We start from the raw sequence: 19700 nt of genomic DNA, 5'->3' as shown, positions 1-19700 counted from the left end.
AGTCTCAAAGTTTCCCGCATGTCCACAGGAAGTTTGTAAGATACTTTTATTTTATTTTATTTTATTTTATTTTTATTTATTTATTTATTTATTTTATTTTTTTATTTTAAACCCTTAACTTCTATGTATTGACTCATAGGTGGAAGAGTAGTAAGGGTAGGCAATGGGGGTCAAGTGACTTGCCCAGGGTCACACAGCTGGGAAGTGTCTGAGGCCGGATTTGAACCTAGGACCTCCCGTCTCTAGGCCTGGCTCTCAATCCACTGAGCTACCCAGCTGCCCCTGTAAGATACTTTTAAATGGAACCTCCCTGAATTCCAAAAACACAAGGGGGAGAGCAAGTCACACACACACACACACTCACACACACACACACACACACACTCACACACAGACTAAAGGAGACAGAAAAAACAGAGACAAGGGAAGACAGGTCCCTAGATCTTTGGAGGCTGGATAGCTCCCTGAGGGAGATAGTAGGGAATTCTGGCCATCTGTCCCTCCTCTGCCCTTTCTGCTTTCCTTTCCCTGCTTTGATTTACTAGGTTTGCTCTCCTCCTTAGAAACCAACAGCTGCCTGATTCGGAATGGTGGCTGCCATGCCAAGGCTGATTGTGTCCCCGTAGGATCCAGCAAGGTCAGTGACCTGAGGAATGGTGAGACTCGAGGTGACCCTCAGTGGGAATCACCCACATCCTGCCCTTGCAAACACCTGGATCTTGGGATCTGCTTTTTTATATAGGAATCTCCCTGAAGGCAAGGATAGTGTTTCCCTCTGAGAGCAGGGACGCTGTGTACCCCTAAGACCAGGGCCTCCCTAAGGGCAGGGTCAGTGTGTTTCTCATGGCCTGAGACCCTCAACTCAAAAAGCCTACTAACTAACACTATGTTGGGTGGGTGATGTAGGTGTCCTGTAATTGTGGAGCTGGTTACACTGGAGATGGAATCCAGAGCTGTGTCCCCTTCAACCCCTGCACAAAGGTGGGTCCCCTCGATCTCCAGCCTTACTCTAGAGACCCAGGAGCCTGAGGTTGGGGGGGGGGTCAGAGTTGGCAGCAGGGTCCAGATGCCCCACTCCTGATTTCCAGTAGCCTCTGTCCAAGAGTCTAGTAGCCTTGATAGGTAGTCCTGATATTGTGGGAGGAAAATCAGGGATTATGGTGGGAGCTGGGGGCACTGTTTCCTTGCTGCTCTCCACACCTTGTATTTTCAGCTTCTCCAGGTTAGGGGGGAAGATGGCTTCTGGGTCACTCTCCTCTGTTTCCCCTCCAGGACAATGGAGGCTGTAGCCCCTATGCTACATGTAACAACACAGGGCCTGGACAGCGGACCTGCTCTTGTGGCATCCTGACCATTGGTGATGGCTTTACATGCCGGACCAGGATGGGCTTGGTGAGGCCCCTTCTGTCAGGGTCCCTGACCCCCTGATGGAGCCTGGAAGAGGTCTGGGGACCCCTACTCCAAAGAGAGCTCTGGGATTCCTTATTTTTGCTAAGCCCCAGTTCCAGCCTGGGGACACTGTTTTTCTGGAAAGCCTACCCCTATTCCAGAAATGGTTTTCCCCATCTCTCAAATTATACCCAGGAGAGGAAGCAAGATTTAGTCAATATAGTGACTTGAAATCAGGAGGACCCAGGTTCAAAACCTGACTCAGACACTAGCTGGAAAGCCACCTCATTTTCCTTATTTGTAAAATGAGAGCATTAGGCTGACTCAATGGACTATAAAGTCCCTTCCAGCTCTCAGTCTTTGATCCTGTGCCCCTTCCTTTCCCTCCTTTCTACCATTCTAAGCCCCCCATCTTCCCTAGTAAACCATCAGTCCCGAGCTTAGGACAGACCTTGGACCATGGATATAGGCAGAGACCTAAGCCCTTGGGGCTGTAGGCACCTAAAGCATGAGCCAGGGTCAGCTCTGTGCTCTCTCTCTCTCTCCTCCTCACATGCTCTCACTGCTTCCCCAGGAGCTCCTCCGGGACAAGGATGCAGCATTTTTCAGCCACTACCTGATGGTAAGAGCAGATGAGATCTTCCATGATGGGTGGACTGGGCCAACCTAACCCATCCTCTCTCCCTGCCAGGGCTGGGATCTCATTTTCCTTCCCATAGTTAGGGCCGTGTCTCCTCCTCAGATCTGGGGCAACTTGAAGACAAAGGGCCATGTCTCCTCCCTCTGTCCCCCCTCTCCACAGAAGGCTTCCCAAAGATAGGGCCTTGCTTGACTTTTCCTCGGAAAATGGTCTCCTTGAGTTCAGAGTTGTGACTCCTACTTGCCTCTCCCCTTCCTAGAGTTCAGGCCAAGGGGTTGGCTGACTCCTTGAGCTTAGTAAGACAATCCTTGGGCTGGGAGTTAGGAGACTTGGGTTCTAGTCCCTCTCTGCAACTGACTCCCTCTGGACTGCCCATCTCCCCATTTATAAATGAAGGGTGCATCGTGCATGGATTTGCATAGTGATGGTGCTCCAAAGGTCTCTCTGTCCTTTCTGGGCTATGGACCATAAGCTGGACCAAGGGTACAGAACTCGTGACCCCCAGCGTCCACAGCCCCCGTGGTCTTGCATCCTTTCTTCACAGGAATATCAGGAATTGAAGGGAGATGGGCCATTCACAGTCTTTGTCCCTCGTGAAGATTTGATGAAGAACCTTACCCGGGTAACTAAGAAAAGACTCCCCTGGGCAGGGCTAAGCTGTGTTGGGGAGGGTGGCAGAAACTTGGGTAAGACTTCAGGCCTCCCCCCAACTTCCTGTTCTTCCTATTTTCCTCTCCACACCATCCTTGGTGGAGCGATTTGGGAGATGGGGGTGAGGGTGGTGGAAAGGAGTTTGAGGAGGAAAAACAACAAAAGGAAGGGGAATGGCTGAACATCTGTCTCAAGGGTGGATAGACCAGACCTAATCATTGTCGCCTCTCCCAGAGAGAGCTCTCCATGCTCAGCACCCATCGGCAGCTCCTGTTCCGATACCACACGGTGGGGTGTAGGCGCCTGCTGGCCCAGGACCTGCTGGAGGCAGGATATGTGACCACCTTGTCTGGCCACAAACTCCATTTCAGCCAGAATGAGGTGAGGGGCCTCAGGGAGGGGAGCCTTTATTCTTTACATGAAGTCAAGTCTCCCTCTTTGGGGAAGGGAGGTCTGATCCTACCAGCGCCGTGTCTCTCTTGTTCCTTGCAGGATAATCTTTACATCAATGAGTATGCCCAAGTAGTGACTGAAGACCAGATTGGGGTAAATGGTGTCATCCATTTCATTGACAAATTGCTGCTGCCCCCAGAAGTTGTGCACTGGACTGATACTTCATCGGTGCTTCCCAAGGTATGGCGGGATACCCGAGGAGAGCGGCCGAAGGCGCCAGAGGCCACAGGAAGTCCTGGAGAAAGCCTACACTTGGCGACAGGGCACAGGTCCTGAGTCTTCTGAGTGTCTTCCCATCTCTTGGCCTCTGCTTCCTCCTCTGAAAAATGGGTATAGAATATTAATATTTGTAGTCCCTCGCCGAACCTGCCGCCAGTGTTTGTGGAGGGAAAAGTACTTTGTAGCTGGGAAAGTGCTCAAAAAATGTGAATGGTTCTTGTTCGATTTGTTTTTTGCGATTTCTTTTTTTTCATGGCTTTGGGGGCTCTCTTCATTTCCAGCAAAATATCACTGAAGCAGCTGAGAGTGCGGGCTACACCATCTTCAGCAAACTTCTGACGGTGAGTGTCTGTGCGAGCTCCCGTGTGTCTGTCCATGCCGAACCAGGCGTTTGCCCGTGTGGCCAGACAAACCGTTAGCTTGAGGTTGACTGGTTGGCCTTCCTGAGCCCCCCAAATGCCAGCGTGTTCCTCACTTTCCCCTCACCCCCAATCTGCCCTACTCAGGCTCCAGAGGAAGGGAGGCTTCCTGGTCTTCTTGGGCCATTTCTGCATGGCTCAGAGGTCCATCCTTACGTCCGTCCTTGGCAGCCTGGTTTAGTGGGTGTCCGAGTCCGGGGCCGTAGCCTTCTCTCAGATGAGGGTCGGGGCTTTTTAAATTTTTAATTTTTTATGTATATATGTATTTTTATTTATTTAATTATATTTTTATTTTTATTCGGGGCTTGTTTAGATGGCCAGGATGCTGCCCATGTTTCATGATAAAGCCCACCAGCCCCTCACCGTCCTGTGGCCCTCAGACGAAGCCCTGGGAGGCCTCTCTCCTGAGCGTCGGGCCTGGCTCTACCACGAGGACCACCGGGAGAAGTTGGCTGCCATCTTGAGGGGCCACGTGATCCGCAACATCAAGGTGAGAATGGCGCCGGGCGGGCTGGCTGCCTCCTTTCTTCCTCAAGCCTTCGCTAAACCTTATTCTTGGAGGACCCGCAGGGTTGGTCAGTGTTCGGGGATCTGTCTGGGCCTGGGATGGCACGGCTGGGACCCTCTCCATTCAGACCCTGAATTCTCTGCTCTGCCTCTCCTCAGGCCCTGGCTTCGGATATACCCAACCTGGGTCCGCTCAGGACCATGCATGGCTCCCCCATCTCCTTCTCCTGTAGCAAGGCCCTGCCGGTAAGTGGACCGGCTAGGCGGGTGGCTCAGTGGACAGAGCGCCTGGAGGTCCTGGGTTCGAATCGGACCTCAGACGCTTGCTGTACGACGGTGGGCACGTCATCTCACGCCAGAGTGCCCAGCCCTTACTGCCTTTCCACTCTGGAAGTGATACTTGGTATTGGTTCCAAGATCCAAGGTAAGGATCTTTTTAGCCATCCTCTTCCCCTCCAGGGCGAGCTCTTGGTCGGGGAGGGAGAAGCTCGGATCGTACAGAGACACATGGAGTTCCTGGGAGGCATCGCCTACGGCATCGACCAGCTCCTGGAGCCCCCCGGGCTGGGCTCCCGCTGTGACCACTATGTGAAGGAACAGCTCCCGGTCAGAAGCAGCAGGGGCTGATGGGGGGCAGGCGGGGGATGGCATGAGGGGCCCCAGCATTTAGAGCATGGAGCAGCCTTTGAGGCCAGCGAGCCCAGGCCCCCTCTTACTGGCGTGCCAAGAAGGGACTTGCCTTGAGGCTCTCAGACAACCAGCGGGAGGACCAGGACTGAGTCCAGATTCCCTCCTTATGAATCCACCGTAATTTCCAGGAGGAGTATGAGTGAGTGAGTGTGAGTGAGTGAGTGTGTGTGAGTGAGCAAGTGTGAGTGTGTATGAGTGTGTATGTGTGAGTGTGAGTGTGTGAGTGAGCGAGTGTGAGCGAGTGTGTATGAGTGTGTATGTGTGAGTGTGAGTGAGTGTGTGAGAGAGTGAGTGTGTGTGAGTGAGTGTGTGTGTGAGTGAGCGAGTGTGAATGTGTGAGTGTGTGTGTGTGAGTGTGTGAGTGAGTGTGAGTGTATGTGTATGAGTGTGTGTGTGTGTGAGTGTGTGTGTGTGTGTGTGTGTGTGTGTGTGTGTGTGTGTGTGAATGGTAAGATAGGACGGGTTTGTGGCCAGGGAAGAAGGGGTTCTTTGAGACTTAGAAGGAACAAAGGGAAAATGGACGCAGGCGCAAAGAGGGTCCTGGGTTCCAATGTGGCCCTAGACACAGACCGCTCTTCCGCCTTGGAACGGACGCTTGGGATAAATTCTAAGGCAGAGGTAAGGGTCGAACCAAAGAAGCAGCGGCCAAAGGGTTAGAAATAGGGGCCGGAGTAGGTCCTCAAGGATGGACCTGGGGATTAGAGGAAGCTGCTCTGGGGCTGCTCCTCTCCGACCCTCTCATTTCTGGGGTGTTGGAGGTATGTCCTAACTTCACTTTCCCTTGAAAATAGCCTCTTGTGAAATCTTCCTCCCCTGAGGCCGGAGCCTGGAAGGGGACAGAGAAGAAACTGTCCAGACATGAACAGGGCAGCCGGGCAGCGGCAGAGGCCAGGGGCAGGCGGAGGGCCGTGAGGCTGTCCAGATAGCCCTGGGTCCCTGGGCAGTGGGGTCAGGGGCGTCTCGGGGCCTCGGAGGGAGCTGAGGCCTTGGGCCAGGAGGATTTCGGTGATTCTCCCTCCTTCTCGGGAAGTGTTCCCACACGCCTCCGTGCTGCTGCCCGTTATCTCTCTACGTGACCGGACATTCCTGAAGCCGTGTCCCTCTTTGTGAACTGAGGGAGTTGGGCTAGACGCTCTCAAATCCCCCTGAAGCCCAATAAGGGCCTGGGGAAGGGCCAGGCCTTGGCCCTGCACGCTTTTCCCACCAATAAGGCCGGGATGGCGTCACTGATAGGATGTGGCCGTCTCTCCTCTTCAGGCATACAGACAGCCCTGTGGCTCGTGCGACCTGCTGCCTCTTTGTCCTCTAGGATACAAGGATCAGGTGAAGCGAGGGGTGGCCGTGGTGGGGGGGAGGAGGCTGGGGAATGTCCAGGATGTGCGGAATGGCAGAGAGCCTCTGGTGGTGCCCCGACTCCCCTGTGATGTGTGACTCCCTCCTGACTGGTCTCTAGGGTGAGGTGGATTACTGCCTGAGGGCCATCCCTTCGAGGAGACCTTTCTTTCTGAGATACACCTACTACGACCCATTTTTATTCTCCCGAAAGTCTCAGAAATCCGGCTGCCGCCGACGTTGTTTTACAGTCACCTGGAAACCGGCTTGTTGCCCAGGACACTATGGCATCGACTGCCAAGGTTGGAGACCTCCACCTCACCCCCTTCTCCATTTTCCTCCGCCCTGACCTTCCCAAGCCCTTAATCATTGGAGAGACAAAAACAGAGAGAGAGAGAGAGGGAGAGGGAGAGGGAGGGAGGGAGACAGAGAGAGAGGGAGAGTTCAGAGTGCTTTACAAATATCATCTCATTTGATCTTCGTGACAACCTTGGGAGGCACATACTGTTTATCCCCATTTTATTGATGAGAAAACAGGAGACCATTAGTGGTTATGACTTGCCCAGGGACACACATCTAGTAAATGTTGGATTCTAGATCCGATCATCTCTAGTCCGATTCCACCTCCTGGTTCTAAGCTGAAAACTCAGTTCCTGGCTTTTCTCTTTGGGCCATTCAGCCTTGATTTCCCCGATGAGAGTGACGTCCACATAAATGGAGTGACTCTGACAGGGGTCAGAGTAGCTTAGGGAGAAAATCCCTGGCCTTGGAGTCAGAGGCCCTGGTTTCACATTCCAGCTCTGGTGATCTTGGCCAAGTTGCTTCTCTTTGGACTTCAGTTTCCTCATCTGTAAAATCAGGATGTTGAACTGTGAGGCCCCTTCCAGATCTAAAGCTGTTATTTGAGAGAGATTGGGGAAGTGGAATCCTCAAGCTTGGCAAACTAGTCAGAGGTCAGGGATGAGGGAGAAGGAGAAGGAGGAGTCACAGGTGATTTGGGGGTTAGATGGTCAGACTCTGAAATCAGGAGGTTGGAAGGAGTGGGGTAGGAAAAAGGGGAAATGGTGAGTCCAGACTGGAGCACAATGTGCATGAGAGGCCAATGCCAGGGGTCAGGACAAGACCACCCAGCAGGCAGCATGGAGCTGGAGGGAGGAGAGTATAACCAGTGTGACCCACCCTGGCAGATAGGGAAATCCAAATAACTTGTTTTGGACTGAACAGCTAATAAGAGGTGGCCTGAGAACACTTGAATCCTCCAGGTCTTTTACCTTTAAGAGCAGGGCCCCTTTCCAGCATATCCCACCTTACGGTACCTCCCCCTCATCCAACCTCATTTTCCCTCCTAGCACAGTCCCCCATGCTCTTGGGGAGTCCTGGGAGGAATCGTAAGGCCCTGGGGGTCTAGGATTGCCATCTCTTTACTTTCAGTGTGCCCAGGGGGGCCAGGAACCCCATGTAATGGCAATGGGGTGTGCGACGATGGAATGACAGGGTCAGGGGTCTGCAAGTGCCACAAGGGCTTCAATGGGACTGCCTGTGAGCTCTGTGCTGCAGGGACATTTGGCCATCAGTGTCTAGGTAAGCCCTGGCCCCAATTCCTATCCTCCTTTCATTCAGTTCCCCTGATGTGTCAGTAGTTGGTGAGAACAAACCCTCGAAATAGTTTTGAAAAGAAAGGTCATTTGGTAGAGAAAAGTGTGGTTCCCGGCCATCCAGGCTTTGGAAGGTGGACAATATGGAAGATTTGGACATTTAGATGAGGGGGGCCTCTGCATGAATCAATGCCAGAGGAGGCAGCTCAAAAGCAAGACAGATCGAGATGGATAATATAAAATATAAACATTCAATAAAATTTGGGCAAAGGCCAAACACAAGAGGAAACCAAAACACAAGGCTTGGGGGAGCAGACCCAATGCTTTGGGTGGGTAGATCTAGGACGGGGAGGAACCGAATATTCCTTGTGGCTTTATCCGGCATGCCTGGAGAGTTACTGAAGTCGGGGCGACCCGGGATTCAACAATATCTGTAGTCACTTATAAACAGTATAATAAATAAGGTTTTCCAGACAATGAGCTATTTCCCTATAACTCCATCCTCTTCCTTGACTCTCTCTCCCTCTGTTTCCCCAGCTTGTCAGTGCACAGCCCAAGGAAAGTGTGATGAGGGCGTCTCAGGCTCTGGCTTTTGCTTCTGCAATGAGGGCTGGAGTGGACAGCGCTGTGAAATAAAGCTGGGTGAGTCTCCCTGTGCACATGTTTGGAGGGTATAGTGGATAGAGTCCTGGGCCTGGAGGCAGGGAGATAGGAGGTCAAATCCAGCATCATACATTTCCTAGCTTTGTGACTCTGGGCAGGTCTCTTAACCTCTGATTACCTGCTGAAAGGATCCATGAAAAACAAAATGGCAAACCACTCCCATATCCTTGCCAAGAAAACCCCACAGATAACTATGGTCCATGGGGTCACAAAGAGTCAGAACTGAATGACTCAACAGCAGACCCAGGGAAAGTCACTTGGTTTCAGTTTACCTCTGTTGCCTCAACTGTAAAATGGTTTTAGCAATAGTACCTTTCTCCCAGGGTTGCTTTAGCACAAATGAAATAGTATTTGTAAAATGATTAATACAGTGCCTGGCACATAGTAGGCACTTAACAAAGGCTGGCTTCCTTCCTACCTTCTATACATATTCACATGCACCTGGGTGCACATGCCTATAAGTCTCTGAAAACATCTGCACACATCTAAAGGTTCTTAATTATGCATGTGTGCATGCTTTTAGACCCTTAGCATGTTTACACAGAAGTGATCATGCCCAAAGCTTGGAAACCTACTCTTTGTCTTCACCCAAGAATGCTAGGGTGCCCTCCAGCAGGGTGTGTGTTCCACCAAACTTCCTGGTGAATTATGGGGAGGGGGCACAAATTAGGGGAAAGAGAGGTGAGAGCTCAAGCCCTTGATGGTTCCTTCAGGCTAGAGCCAAGGTCCTGGGGGTTCCTGTAGCTTCTACACATTGTGCCCTAGGCAGTAACATATATTCCTATTCATTCAATAAACATTTAGTAAATGCCTAGTTCAGGCAAGCCCCTGCTCCTAGAGCAGGATCTACAAAGAGAGAAAAAGGGCATTTCTAAACCACTCTTAGAGAATTTGAACTTTAATAGAGGAAGGAAGCAGGCATGTCGCTGTGGTAGAAAGGAGCTTGAAGAGTCCCAATTAAATAACACAAGAGAAATCCTGAAAATCTAAGGGGAGATGAATAAAGTGGAAAATTAAAAAAATCCACTGAACGAATACAGAAACTGTTTTTAGGAAGAAAAACAACAACAAACCAAGAAAATAGATAAATCATTGGGCTATTTGATTAAAAAAAGAAAACTAGATTAGCAGTGTCAAAAAACGAAAAGGGAGATGAAATTAAAGCAGTTATTAGGAGCTATTTTGCCCAATTTATATGCCAATTAAGCTGAAAATCTAAATGAAATGGATGAATATTTACAACCATGTACATTGCCTAGGTCAGTGGTTCCCAAACTTTTTTGGCCTACCGCCCCCTTTCCAGAAAAAATATTACTTAGCCCCCTGGCTAATTAATAGGAAAGATAAATGCACCTGTGGCCATCACTGCTCTCCTGGATCGCTGCAGCACCCACTAGGGGGCGGTGGCGCCCACTTTGGGAATCACTGGCCTAGTTGAACAGAAAAGGAAGTAGAATACTTAAAAAGAGAAATTGAACAACCTATAAATGAACTCACTAAGAAAAAATCTCCATGACCAGCTGGATTTATAAGCCAATTTGACAAAACATTTAAAGAACAATGAATTCCAATAATATATAAAGAACAATGAATTCCAATAATATATAAATTATTTGGAAAAAATAGGTAAAGGAGTCCTACCAGATTCCTTCTCTAATTCAAAAAGGACTTGGATCCCTAAACCAGGGAGGCAAAAATGGAGAAAGAAAACTTTAGACCAGGTTCCCAGTATTGGTACAAAATTTTTTCCATAAAAGACTAGCAAGGAGATTAAAGCAGTATGTCAGAAAGGTCTTGCACTATGCCCAGCTGGGATTTATACCTGGAATGCTAGGCTGGTCCAGAATTAGGAAAACTATCAGCAAAACTGACTATATCAATAACAAAACAAAATTCATGATTGTATGAATGGATGCAGAAAATTCTTTTGACAAATTTAATTCCCATTCCTATTAAACTAGAAATCCTAGGAATCAAGCCTCTCTTAAAATGTTCAATAGTGTCTGTCTAAAAGTATTCTCTTTAATGGGAATAAAGAAGTACAAAGGATTGGGTCAAGCTTGCTTTGGTCAGTTTGACCTTTGGTCTGTGAGCCCCTCTTCCTACTTCCTCTCCCCAAATCTTCACTGATCTCCGACCTGGCTGTAGGCTTCTTTCCTCTCACCAGCAACCTTCTGAGCTGCCCTAGTCCTGTGAGCTTATTCCTCTTTCTTTCTCCTGCCACTGCCACCTTATTTCTGTGCCCCAGCACCAGGCACCATCCCCTTTAGTCTTTCTCTCTCCTTCCCCTTCACTGATGCCCATGTACCTTCAGCTTCTGTAACCTGGTCTATTTATAAGGGAAAAGAGTTTTAGCAGCTATCAAGATAGGATTGCTCTGATGAGAATGGGATTCTCCTTAGCCCATACTGGCAGTGCCTGGGTCAGCCCCGTGTCTCCCCAGAGCCCAGAGAGGCTCAATCTAGTAGTCATTCCATTCCCAAAGCTTTTGCATTAGACATTCACTTGTAGGAGGGTCCCACACTGGAGTCTTGGGGCAGAGGCCCAGGGTACAAGAATAGTGCCTGAAGCTGTCTGGGAGAGATCTGGAGAACTAGGACCTGGTCACTAACCCCACCTTTAATGGGGGGCACAGATGAGCAGCCTGTGTGCTCCCCACCCTGCCATCCTCAGGCTGTATGCCGAAAAGACAACTTCTGTGAATGCAACTTGGACTATGAGGGGGATGGTCGGAAATGCACAGGTAGGTGGGATCCTTCCCCACATATGGCCTTGGGGGTGGTGGAGGGCACCTGCTGGGCATCAGGGTGGGTGAGGAGTGTAATCAAGCCCTGCCTGTCGGGGGCTTCTGGGCTTAGAGACAAAGAGGAAGAAAGGAAGTTTACAGTTTGGGCAAGGCAGAGGAAAGGTGGGCTTTCCCGGGGGGGGGGGGGCTCACATTCTGATAGGGGAGGAAAGGACCAGAAATGACCAGGTTATACGTTTACAGGAGATCCCAAAAGTCTTCCTTCAATTTTAAGCTCTTAAAACTGCCCTAAAACACTCCAATAATAGAGCACTTGCTTTTTAGTTCAGGATTAAAAGTGCTGCAGGATTTTAGTATGGGCTAGAGTAGTCAGGAGGGCTTTTTGGGGGTCCCTGAGCAGAGAAGCATCACAGGCTGCTGGTAGTTGGAGTCTCAGCTGGAACGATGCTTTGTTTATTTACCCCCAACGGTCCCCCTGCCTATTCCAGTGATCGACCGCTGCCAGAATGAAAACGGAGGCTGCAGCCAGCATGCCAGCTGCAGCCAGAGGGGTACAGTGGTGACCTGTACTTGCCTCCCTGACTATGAAGGTGATGGGGTGTTCTGTCAGGCCCGGGACCCCTGTGCAGATGGCCAGAATGGAGGCTGCAGTGAGCATGCTGAATGCATCAGCACTGGCCCAGTGAGTGGCTGGTCTTGGCTCCAGACCCTTCCCCAGCCCTAGCATCACTCCCTCTGTAGTCTTGGCCCCGGATCCAAACTCCTGCCTCAGCCCCAATCTTGCCCCTGAGCCAGTGAAAAAGGAAGAGAGCCAAGTCCCCTTGTGGGTCTCTCTGTCTCTTTGGCCTTTTGTCCAGAGAGGTATGGGGGCCGATGGACTACTGAGGCCCCTGGTGTTCCCACAGAACACTCGCCGTTGCATGTGCCGACCTGGCTATGTAGGGAATGGACTGCAGTGCCTGGTGGAGGCTGTGCCCCCCGAAGACCGATGCCTGGAGAGTCCTGGGCCCTGCCACCCAGAGGCCACCTGCACTGACCTACACTTCCAAGGTCACAACTTCCTCTCATCCTGTCGCCCCCTCACCCCATATCCTTGTGCCCTGTTTGTCTCTCCCTCCTTGTCCCGGTGGCCTGACTGGTGGCCTTCTGCCTACAGAGAAGCGGGCTGGAGTGTTCCACCTACAGTCTCCAGAGGGCAAGTACAAACTGACCTTCAGGGAGGCAGAGAAGCAGTGCCTGGCCCAGGGTGCTGACCTGGCTTCTTTGGATCAACTCTCAGCTGCTCAGCAGGTCTGGGGCAGAAGGAGGCTGGGGGCAAGGCCTAGGGGGCACACCCAGGGGTAACGACCAAGGAGAGCCTTTTGGAAAAGTCTTGGAGGGGGCCTGGTGGCTAGGAGAATCCATAAGGGTTGTTCATGGATGCTGAGTGGGGCTGTGGTCTGAAGGATGCTGGGGAGAATCTGGTTTTAGTCCACAATGTCCTCCCTCCCTCCCTTCCTTTTCTTCCTTTCCTTCCTTCCTTTCTTCCTTCCTCCTCACTTACCACATTATCCAGCTTGGTTTCCACCTGTGCCTGATGGGCTGGCTATCAAATGGTACAGCTGCCTACCCCGCTGTCTACCCTAGCACCAGCTGTAACACCAGTCATGCAGGCATCATCATCCATGGAACGCAGGGCAGCCTCACCGAGCGCTGGGATGCCTACTGCTACCGTCTACATGGTGAGGGTCTCTTCTGGCCTCTGTGCCCGGATCTAGGAGTGGATGGGAGGAGCAGGCAGCTCTTGCAGAGTTTTTTTTTCCAGGATTTTAACTCTCCAATCCTTTATCCAGATGTGACATGCCAATGCCGGGATGGCTTTGCTGGTGATGGGTACACAGTGTGTAATGGAAAGCTGCTGGATGTACTGGCTGCCAATGCCAATTTCTCCACCTTCTATGGGGTTCGTAGGAAGGGGAGAGGTTGAGCTAAATGGGGTTGAGGGTGTAGGCTGCAGGATCTGGGATATGTCTGAAGGAGAGGGTTATTTCCCCCCCTGGAGATCTTTGAGGTCAAGGTGGGCTACCTTAGCCAAAGATGAGGGGCAGAGAGATGGGCGGTTTATCCTATCAGACCTCATTCCCTTATCTTTTCCTTCCTGCTCCCCAGTTGCTGCTGGATTATGCTAACACCACGCAGCATGGTCTAGAATTCCTTGGCTTCCTGTCTGATGAGCTGACCTCCAAGACACTCTTCGTCCCCATTAATTCTGGGTTTGGGAACAATTTGGTGAGTAGGGGCTGCTTTTCTCCTCTCCAGCACCCAGGGGGTGTCCCCTCCAAGGGAAGTAGGGAAATCAGATCGGTGACCTAAATGCTCTGGGATTTCTGAGACAGAAATTTGAGTATAATGCTCATAGATGACATAATTGGGGCGGGCCTTAAAGCAGGCCACTAGGTGGGGGGCAGCTGGGTAGCTCAGTGGATTGAAAGTCAGCCCTAGAGATGGGAGGTCCCAGGTTCAAATCCGGCCTCAGATGCTTCCCAGCTATGTGACCCTGGGCAAGTCACTTGACCCCCATTGCCTAGCCCTTACCACTCTTCCATCTATGAGCCAATACACAGAAGTTAAGGGTTTAAAAAAAAAAAGCAGGCCACTAGGGAGACAAGTGATGATGGCTTTGCCCTCAGACTCTGAGCTGGCAGGATTTGGAACTCCATGCTTCTAATGTCACCTTTCTGAGCTTGAACCTCAGCCAGGGCACTATCCTACCTGCCCATTCAGGCCACCAGCTTTTCATCAGCAACTCCTCTGCTGGGAACAGTACTGTGTTCAAGGTAAGGCCCCTGGGGCAACCAACTGGCCTCCCTATCCTTTCTTGCCCCCTTTCCCCTGTGCCTCCAACTGTAGGACCTGGAGTTTAACTTCCTAAGCTACTCCACAAGGCTCTGCCCACTGCACTCCAAAATCCTACCTAATTGTAGTCCATGGACCATGCTGAACAAAACTGCCTTGAAGGCTCGTAGCAGCCTCTACACGGGGCCCACTCACCCCTCAGTCATGGTAGAGCCATTTCTTCTCATTCCCGCACACCACTTAGTTTGGGACCATGTGGCAAATGCTTTTTCCTAGTGAATTGGCCTTGCTGGTGAAGCCCCTGTTAGGCTTCCTATTTCTATTCCTATTCCTAGGCCAGAGTCAGATCTGGCCATACATACTAAATTGGACCAGTAAATGAAGGCATAAAGAGTCTCCCCTTTTCCCATTTAGGAGGGCCCTGATGTGGTGAGAGTCAGTGCTGTTGTGGAGTGGGATATCATCGCCTTCAATGGCATTATTCACGCCATCGAGAGCCCCCTCACAGCACCCCCAAAGCCGGTGAGTGCCCCTTTGGAAGAGCAAAAGTCTAGGATAAGGTTAGTCAACAGTAGGGAGTATTGGATTCAGGGGGTGCTAGGAATAGCTCAAGAACATCCAGAGGAGAGAGTCCAACCTGTACTGACTTAGAGCGCTCACTGGCTGCAACATCTCAGTCGGTCCTCCCCATCATGCTAAATGCAGCATGTCTCAGGCTGAATTTGAAAAAGCTGCCTCAGAAGTCAAAGTCCTGAAGTCTAAACCAAATGATGATGAGATTTTGTTCATCTATTCCCACTACAAACAAGCAACAGTTGGAGATGTAAATACAGACCACCCTGGCATGAAGGACTTCAAAGGCAAAACAAAATGGGATGCTTAGAACTTTTTGAAAGGGAAATCCAAAAATTAAAATTCAAAGACAAAAGCTCACATTCAAAAAGTGGAAGAACTAAAGAAAAAATACGGAATATAAAAGAAATTGGATTCAATCATCAGCCATGCATTTGCAAGCTAAACTAAAATAATGTCCTGATTTCTTAATCCTGTGGTCAAAGTTAAACAGTGTAAATAATGTGTAGCAGCTAGAATTGGCATGACTTCTACAGACCCATCAGGTTGCAAGACTGTCAAGCAGTGAACTGGAGATCTGAGAAGTTACTAATCTTTGCTCAGTAACTTTTTAACTATAGATCAATTAAGTGTTTGTTACTTTAACCTTGTGGGCAGCTCATCAGTTAAGCAGATTTTTACCTTCTCTATCCTACATGCTTTGGTTCATACCCTTTTTTATTAGGGACTAAGGGACAAACCAAGTTAATCTGTTCAGCAAACCTTTAAGTTTTAAGCACCCCAAAGTGGTCTCCACCAGTGCCTCCCTTTTAATTTATTACCATTTAATAAAAGAGATGACAGAAAAAAAAAAAAGAACATCCAGAGGAGAGCAGCAGGATAGTGAAGGATCTTGAGTCCCCCAGCATGGAAGGAGTGGTGGATAGAACTCCTGCAGTTAACCTGGACCAGACCTGGGAGTAGGGTGGGCATGACAGCTCTCTGCCAGGGCTTTCAGGTGGGAGCAGGATCAGATGTATTTTCAGCTGACCCAGATGGAAGAATCAGAAAAAATGGTTGGAGGAAAAATGAGGCTTAATTTAAGGAAAACCCAGCAGTTAGTGGGGTCGGGCTGCCTTGGCTTCCAGGAGTTTTCAAGAACATGTTAGATTAAATGACCGCTGGTTGGATTAGATGGTTTCTGAGACCCCTCCCAGTTCTAAAATTGTGATGCTTCTTCCCGGATCAAGGAGCTGGAGGGGATGGGTAGGGTGGGAACCTGGATGGACAGCAGAGCTGCCTTGAGGTTCCCCAAACCGGCAGCTACTTACTATTTGCAGGTGGCTGTGTTGGCAAGGACTGCCACTTCTGTAGCAGTTGGCACTTGCACTGCACTGGGGGCAGGCCTGCTTTTGGGCTTGGTAGCCCTGTATTTCCACCACAAAGTCAAAGGCCAAGGATTCCAGTTCCATTATTTCAAGGTAGATGAGAAGGGAATGGTTTGGGGGAGACCTGTCCAGGGAAGGACCTCTGTGCTGCTCTCCCTTTGAGCCTTCTTTGCTTCTCCTTCTCTCCATTCTCACCGCAACCTTTTAGCTTATCTCCTCTTCCTAGAGGGGATCCTGCACACTGTCCCCCTTCTCCCACTGATCTGCCACTGGCTCCCAACCCGTCTCTACTTCTAGGCTGAAGATGATGAAGATGACTTCTCACCCTGGCAACAAGGGCCCAGTCCACCCCTGATTTCTGTACCCAACCCCACTTTTGGTGGCCACGACACCTTCTATGAGCCCTTTGATGTGAGTAGTATTTGCTTCAGTAATGGGAGGGCTAGAGAGAGGGTAGTGTTGCTGCTGCTCACAGTCCCCCACTTAGACCCTGCTGGTTTGTCAGTCAGGGCCTCTGCCCAGAGCCAGAGCTGGACAAGCCTCTAGTTAGGCTTATCACTTTCTCACAAATGCTGCCTGCCTGTGATCCCCTTGACTTCTTTCTGGCCTCAGTGACAGAGAGATGGCACCCTGAATTTGGGGCCAGGAGCCTGAGAAAACCTGACCTGCTCCAATTTCTTTCCTAGAACTCATTCCCTGAAGAGGAGTTCACAGACACCCACAGAATCCTTGAAGAGGAGTAATCAGGGCCAGGAAGGCTGGTGGCTCTTTTCCACACCTGGCTCTGCCTGCCCACCCCAACCTGTCCCCAGTAGATGTTTACATGGGCCTGAGTGAGCCCAACTGACGGGGGATGCATCGCCCTCATTTGCACAGTCTCTTCCTGCAGAGGCTGGGCCAGAAGCGGCCTTCGGGAGACATGTAGCCTCCTAGGACTAAGGCTGGCCCAGGCCCCAGATGTCCCCTAGCTCTCCCTCACCCTCGACCACCTCCATAAGTGACGGGGTCCAGCGCTGACCCGAACTTTCCTCAGGGCATTTTCTGCTCGAAATGACCTGTTGAGGAAGCCTGGGGCCTGGGCGGGAAAGGAAGCATTAAAGAGCAGCCGCCTGAGCTCCCAACAACTCCGTACAGCGGCCCAGTGAAGTTTATTGTCTTCTGTGAGGATTCAGAGTGAACGCACCCCGCCTCCCACCCCTCGGCCCCGGGCAGCTCCTGCAATAACCCCTCTCTGGAGGGAAGCAGGGCCTCGAAGACCTCACTGCCGGCACCAGCTCTCCTCGCCCTGGACCGTTAGACAAAGCTGGGGTTTCTCTCCTCGCCATTGGAGAAGCGGCCCGCGTCCCTCTCTGGCCCATCCCGGAGAGCGTCCCTCCGTCCCGGTCCCCACTCTCCCTGGGAGCCCTGGCCCGTGTCGCCCATTCAGCTCAGCGTGGCTGCTGTACCTCAGACGGGGGCAGGGGAGAAGCTTTTGAGTCACTCAGAAAATAAAGTTCTTGGGTCAGCCTCCTTTCGGCCTCGTTTTTTCGCAGGGCGGAGGGACTCTGGGAAACCGGCCAGGAGAGACCACTTCTCTAGCCACGCCCCATCAGGGTCACCTCCCACTCCGAGACTGACGTAACTCAGCTCTGCAACAGGGGGGAGGGGCGATAAGGTGGCCACGCCCCCAGCCTCCGAGCTCCGCGGCAGGCGCTCCCTTCCGGCCGGCGGGCCCATCTCCGTCCAGCCTCACCGGATGTGCACCATCTCCTCCAGGAAGGGGGTCTTCATGCAGCCCGTGCACAGCTGGTCCATCCAGAGCGGGGCTTCGTGCTGCAGTGGCGTGCGGCGTGGGTAGAAGGTGAAGTTGACGCTGTAGTTCAGCAGGCAGCTCAGCGAGGCCATGTACAGGTCCGAGAAGCGCACGAGTCTCCGCGAGAAGTACGTGGGGTTGTGGAAGGTGCGGAAGATGCTCCCGAATCGGGGGTTGAAGAGTTTCTTCGTGACGGCCCTGGGGAGAGAAAAGGCCCCGAGCGGCATCACTAGCCGACTTGCCCCTGCCCGCAAGGCCTGCTACCCGCCAAACTACATCGCCCCCAGGGTCTGGGCTCAGTTTCCCAGGAAAATGAAGGATTCTGATCAAGGGCTTAGCCACCGACTCGATTTTTGACTTGTAGTGGACCCTTTAGGCCTCAGTTTCTCCATCAGGACAATGGGAGAAGTTGGTTTAGCATCAGAAATTTTTAACTTGGAGTTCATCAACTTTTCTTTTTAACCTTTACCTTCTCTCTTAGAATCAATACTGTGTTGCTTCCAAGTCAGAAGAGTTGTATGGGCAGGGTAATTGGGGTTAAGTGACTTACCCAGGATCACACAGCTAGGAAGTATCTGAGGAGAAATTTGAACCCAGAACCTCCTGTCTCCAGGTCTGGCTATCCTCTGAGCCACTTAGCTGCCCCTATTATTTCTTTATTTTATTTTTCAACTCTTATCTTCTGCCTTAGAATCAGTTCTATGTATTGTTTCAAAGCAGAAGAGCAATAAGGGCTGGCAATGGGGCTTAAGTGACTTGCCCGAGGTCACACAACTAGGAAGTGTCTGAGGCTGGATATGAACCAAGGACCTCTTGTGTGCAGGCCTGGCTCATAATTGACTGAGTTACCTAGCTGCCCTCATGAACTTTTAAAAAAATTGCATAGCTGTACTTCAGTATAATTGATTTCCTTTTCAATACTTTATATTTCATGCATTTAAAGGCATGATTCTGAGAAAGGGTCTGTGGGCTTCATCTAGCCTGTAAAATGAGTCTGTGACACATCAAAGTTAAAAACCCCTGGACCAGAAGTCCAAGAGTACTTTATGGCTCTAATGGTTCAAATTGCCTGAGCAATGGTGGCTCAAAGCCACCTCCTAGGGGCAGCTCAGTGGATTGAGAGCCAGGCCTGGAAACAGGAGGTCCTGGGTTTAAATTTGGCCTCAGACACTTCCTATCCATATGACCCTGGGCAAGTCAATTAACCCACATTCCTAGCCTTCACTACTCTTTTGCCTTGGAATCCATAGATTCTAAGACAGAAGGTAAGGATTCCAGCTGTCAAACAGCATCATCCTTAAACCTGCTATTCTCACTGCCTCTCCCTTGCTAGAGTCACTTGGATAACTTGGGCTCCTGGTCATTGTTCTTAAGGATCCCAGTCCTGTGTGGATGGGCTTGGGATAGGGGAAGTCCTTCACTGCCCAGTGACCAGGGGAGGGGGAAGGAGCCAAATGACCTGCCATGATGTTATTCCCCACAACCCGATCCCTCACCTGATCTCTTGGCGTTCTTTCATCCAAGCCGCTAACACCTGCCTCGACTCCTCGTCTCTGTAGGTCTAGGAAAGATGATCACAGGGATGATGACAAGGTGCCCGGACCAGGGCACAGCCTGTGGCAGATGCTCAGGCAAGGCCCAAAAGAGGCCTTGTACTAGAGGATGGGACAGTCGTGTCACCAGGCCTAGTCTCTGCCCAGGATAGGGCTTGGGTTTTAATTCATCCACAAACAAGGGGACAAGCAATCGGCAGAATCCATGTCCTCTGTAGCTTACAATCTAGCAGGGGGAAGGGGCTAAATAGGAATCCAAGGCAGGAGAGGCTATCC

General features: G+C 50.9%; 2 protein-coding genes and 1 pseudogene across 2 annotated transcripts in view; 2 read left to right on the top strand and 1 right to left on the bottom strand.

The window, feature by feature from the left end:
* STAB1 (stabilin 1) overlaps positions 1-17588 on the top strand; it is a 62226-nt gene extending 44638 nt beyond the window's left edge. Inside the window, exons 44-70 of the mRNA XM_044676618.1 lie at positions 564-637; positions 907-981; positions 1273-1392; positions 1964-2011; positions 2574-2651; positions 2915-3061; positions 3173-3313; positions 3634-3693; positions 4085-4261; positions 4438-4524; positions 4738-4884; positions 6226-6291; positions 6422-6602; positions 7732-7881; positions 8433-8537; positions 11194-11301; positions 11793-11986; positions 12210-12354; positions 12461-12594; positions 12860-13025; positions 13137-13246; positions 13453-13572; positions 13974-14120; positions 14554-14661; positions 16032-16172; positions 16377-16490; positions 16766-17588. Of these exons, the coding sequence (XP_044532553.1) occupies positions 564-637; positions 907-981; positions 1273-1392; positions 1964-2011; positions 2574-2651; positions 2915-3061; positions 3173-3313; positions 3634-3693; positions 4085-4261; positions 4438-4524; positions 4738-4884; positions 6226-6291; positions 6422-6602; positions 7732-7881; positions 8433-8537; positions 11194-11301; positions 11793-11986; positions 12210-12354; positions 12461-12594; positions 12860-13025; positions 13137-13246; positions 13453-13572; positions 13974-14120; positions 14554-14661; positions 16032-16172; positions 16377-16490; positions 16766-16822 (3200 nt within the window). The 3' untranslated portion in view covers positions 16823-17588. The remainder of the gene's footprint in view (positions 1-563; positions 638-906; positions 982-1272; positions 1393-1963; positions 2012-2573; positions 2652-2914; positions 3062-3172; positions 3314-3633; positions 3694-4084; positions 4262-4437; positions 4525-4737; positions 4885-6225; positions 6292-6421; positions 6603-7731; positions 7882-8432; positions 8538-11193; positions 11302-11792; positions 11987-12209; positions 12355-12460; positions 12595-12859; positions 13026-13136; positions 13247-13452; positions 13573-13973; positions 14121-14553; positions 14662-16031; positions 16173-16376; positions 16491-16765) is intronic.
* LOC123245003 lies at positions 14672-16124 on the top strand (annotated as a pseudogene).
* Positions 17209-19700, bottom strand: part of NT5DC2 (5'-nucleotidase domain containing 2) — a 27590-nt gene continuing 25098 nt past the window's right edge. Inside the window, exons 13-14 of the mRNA XM_044673613.1 lie at positions 19368-19432; positions 17209-18069 (exon numbers count right to left, since the gene is read on the bottom strand). Coding sequence (XP_044529548.1) covers positions 17808-18069; positions 19368-19432 — 327 coding nt within the window. The 3' untranslated portion in view covers positions 17209-17807. The remainder of the gene's footprint in view (positions 18070-19367; positions 19433-19700) is intronic.

The sequence above is a fragment of the Gracilinanus agilis genome, chromosome 1, assembly GCF_016433145.1.
Source record: "Gracilinanus agilis isolate LMUSP501 chromosome 1, AgileGrace, whole genome shotgun sequence".
NCBI classification, from domain to species: domain Eukaryota; kingdom Metazoa; phylum Chordata; class Mammalia; order Didelphimorphia; family Didelphidae; genus Gracilinanus; species Gracilinanus agilis.
The sequence above is the reverse complement of the archived record's forward strand: the minus strand, read 5'-3'. Positions and strand labels throughout refer to the sequence as shown.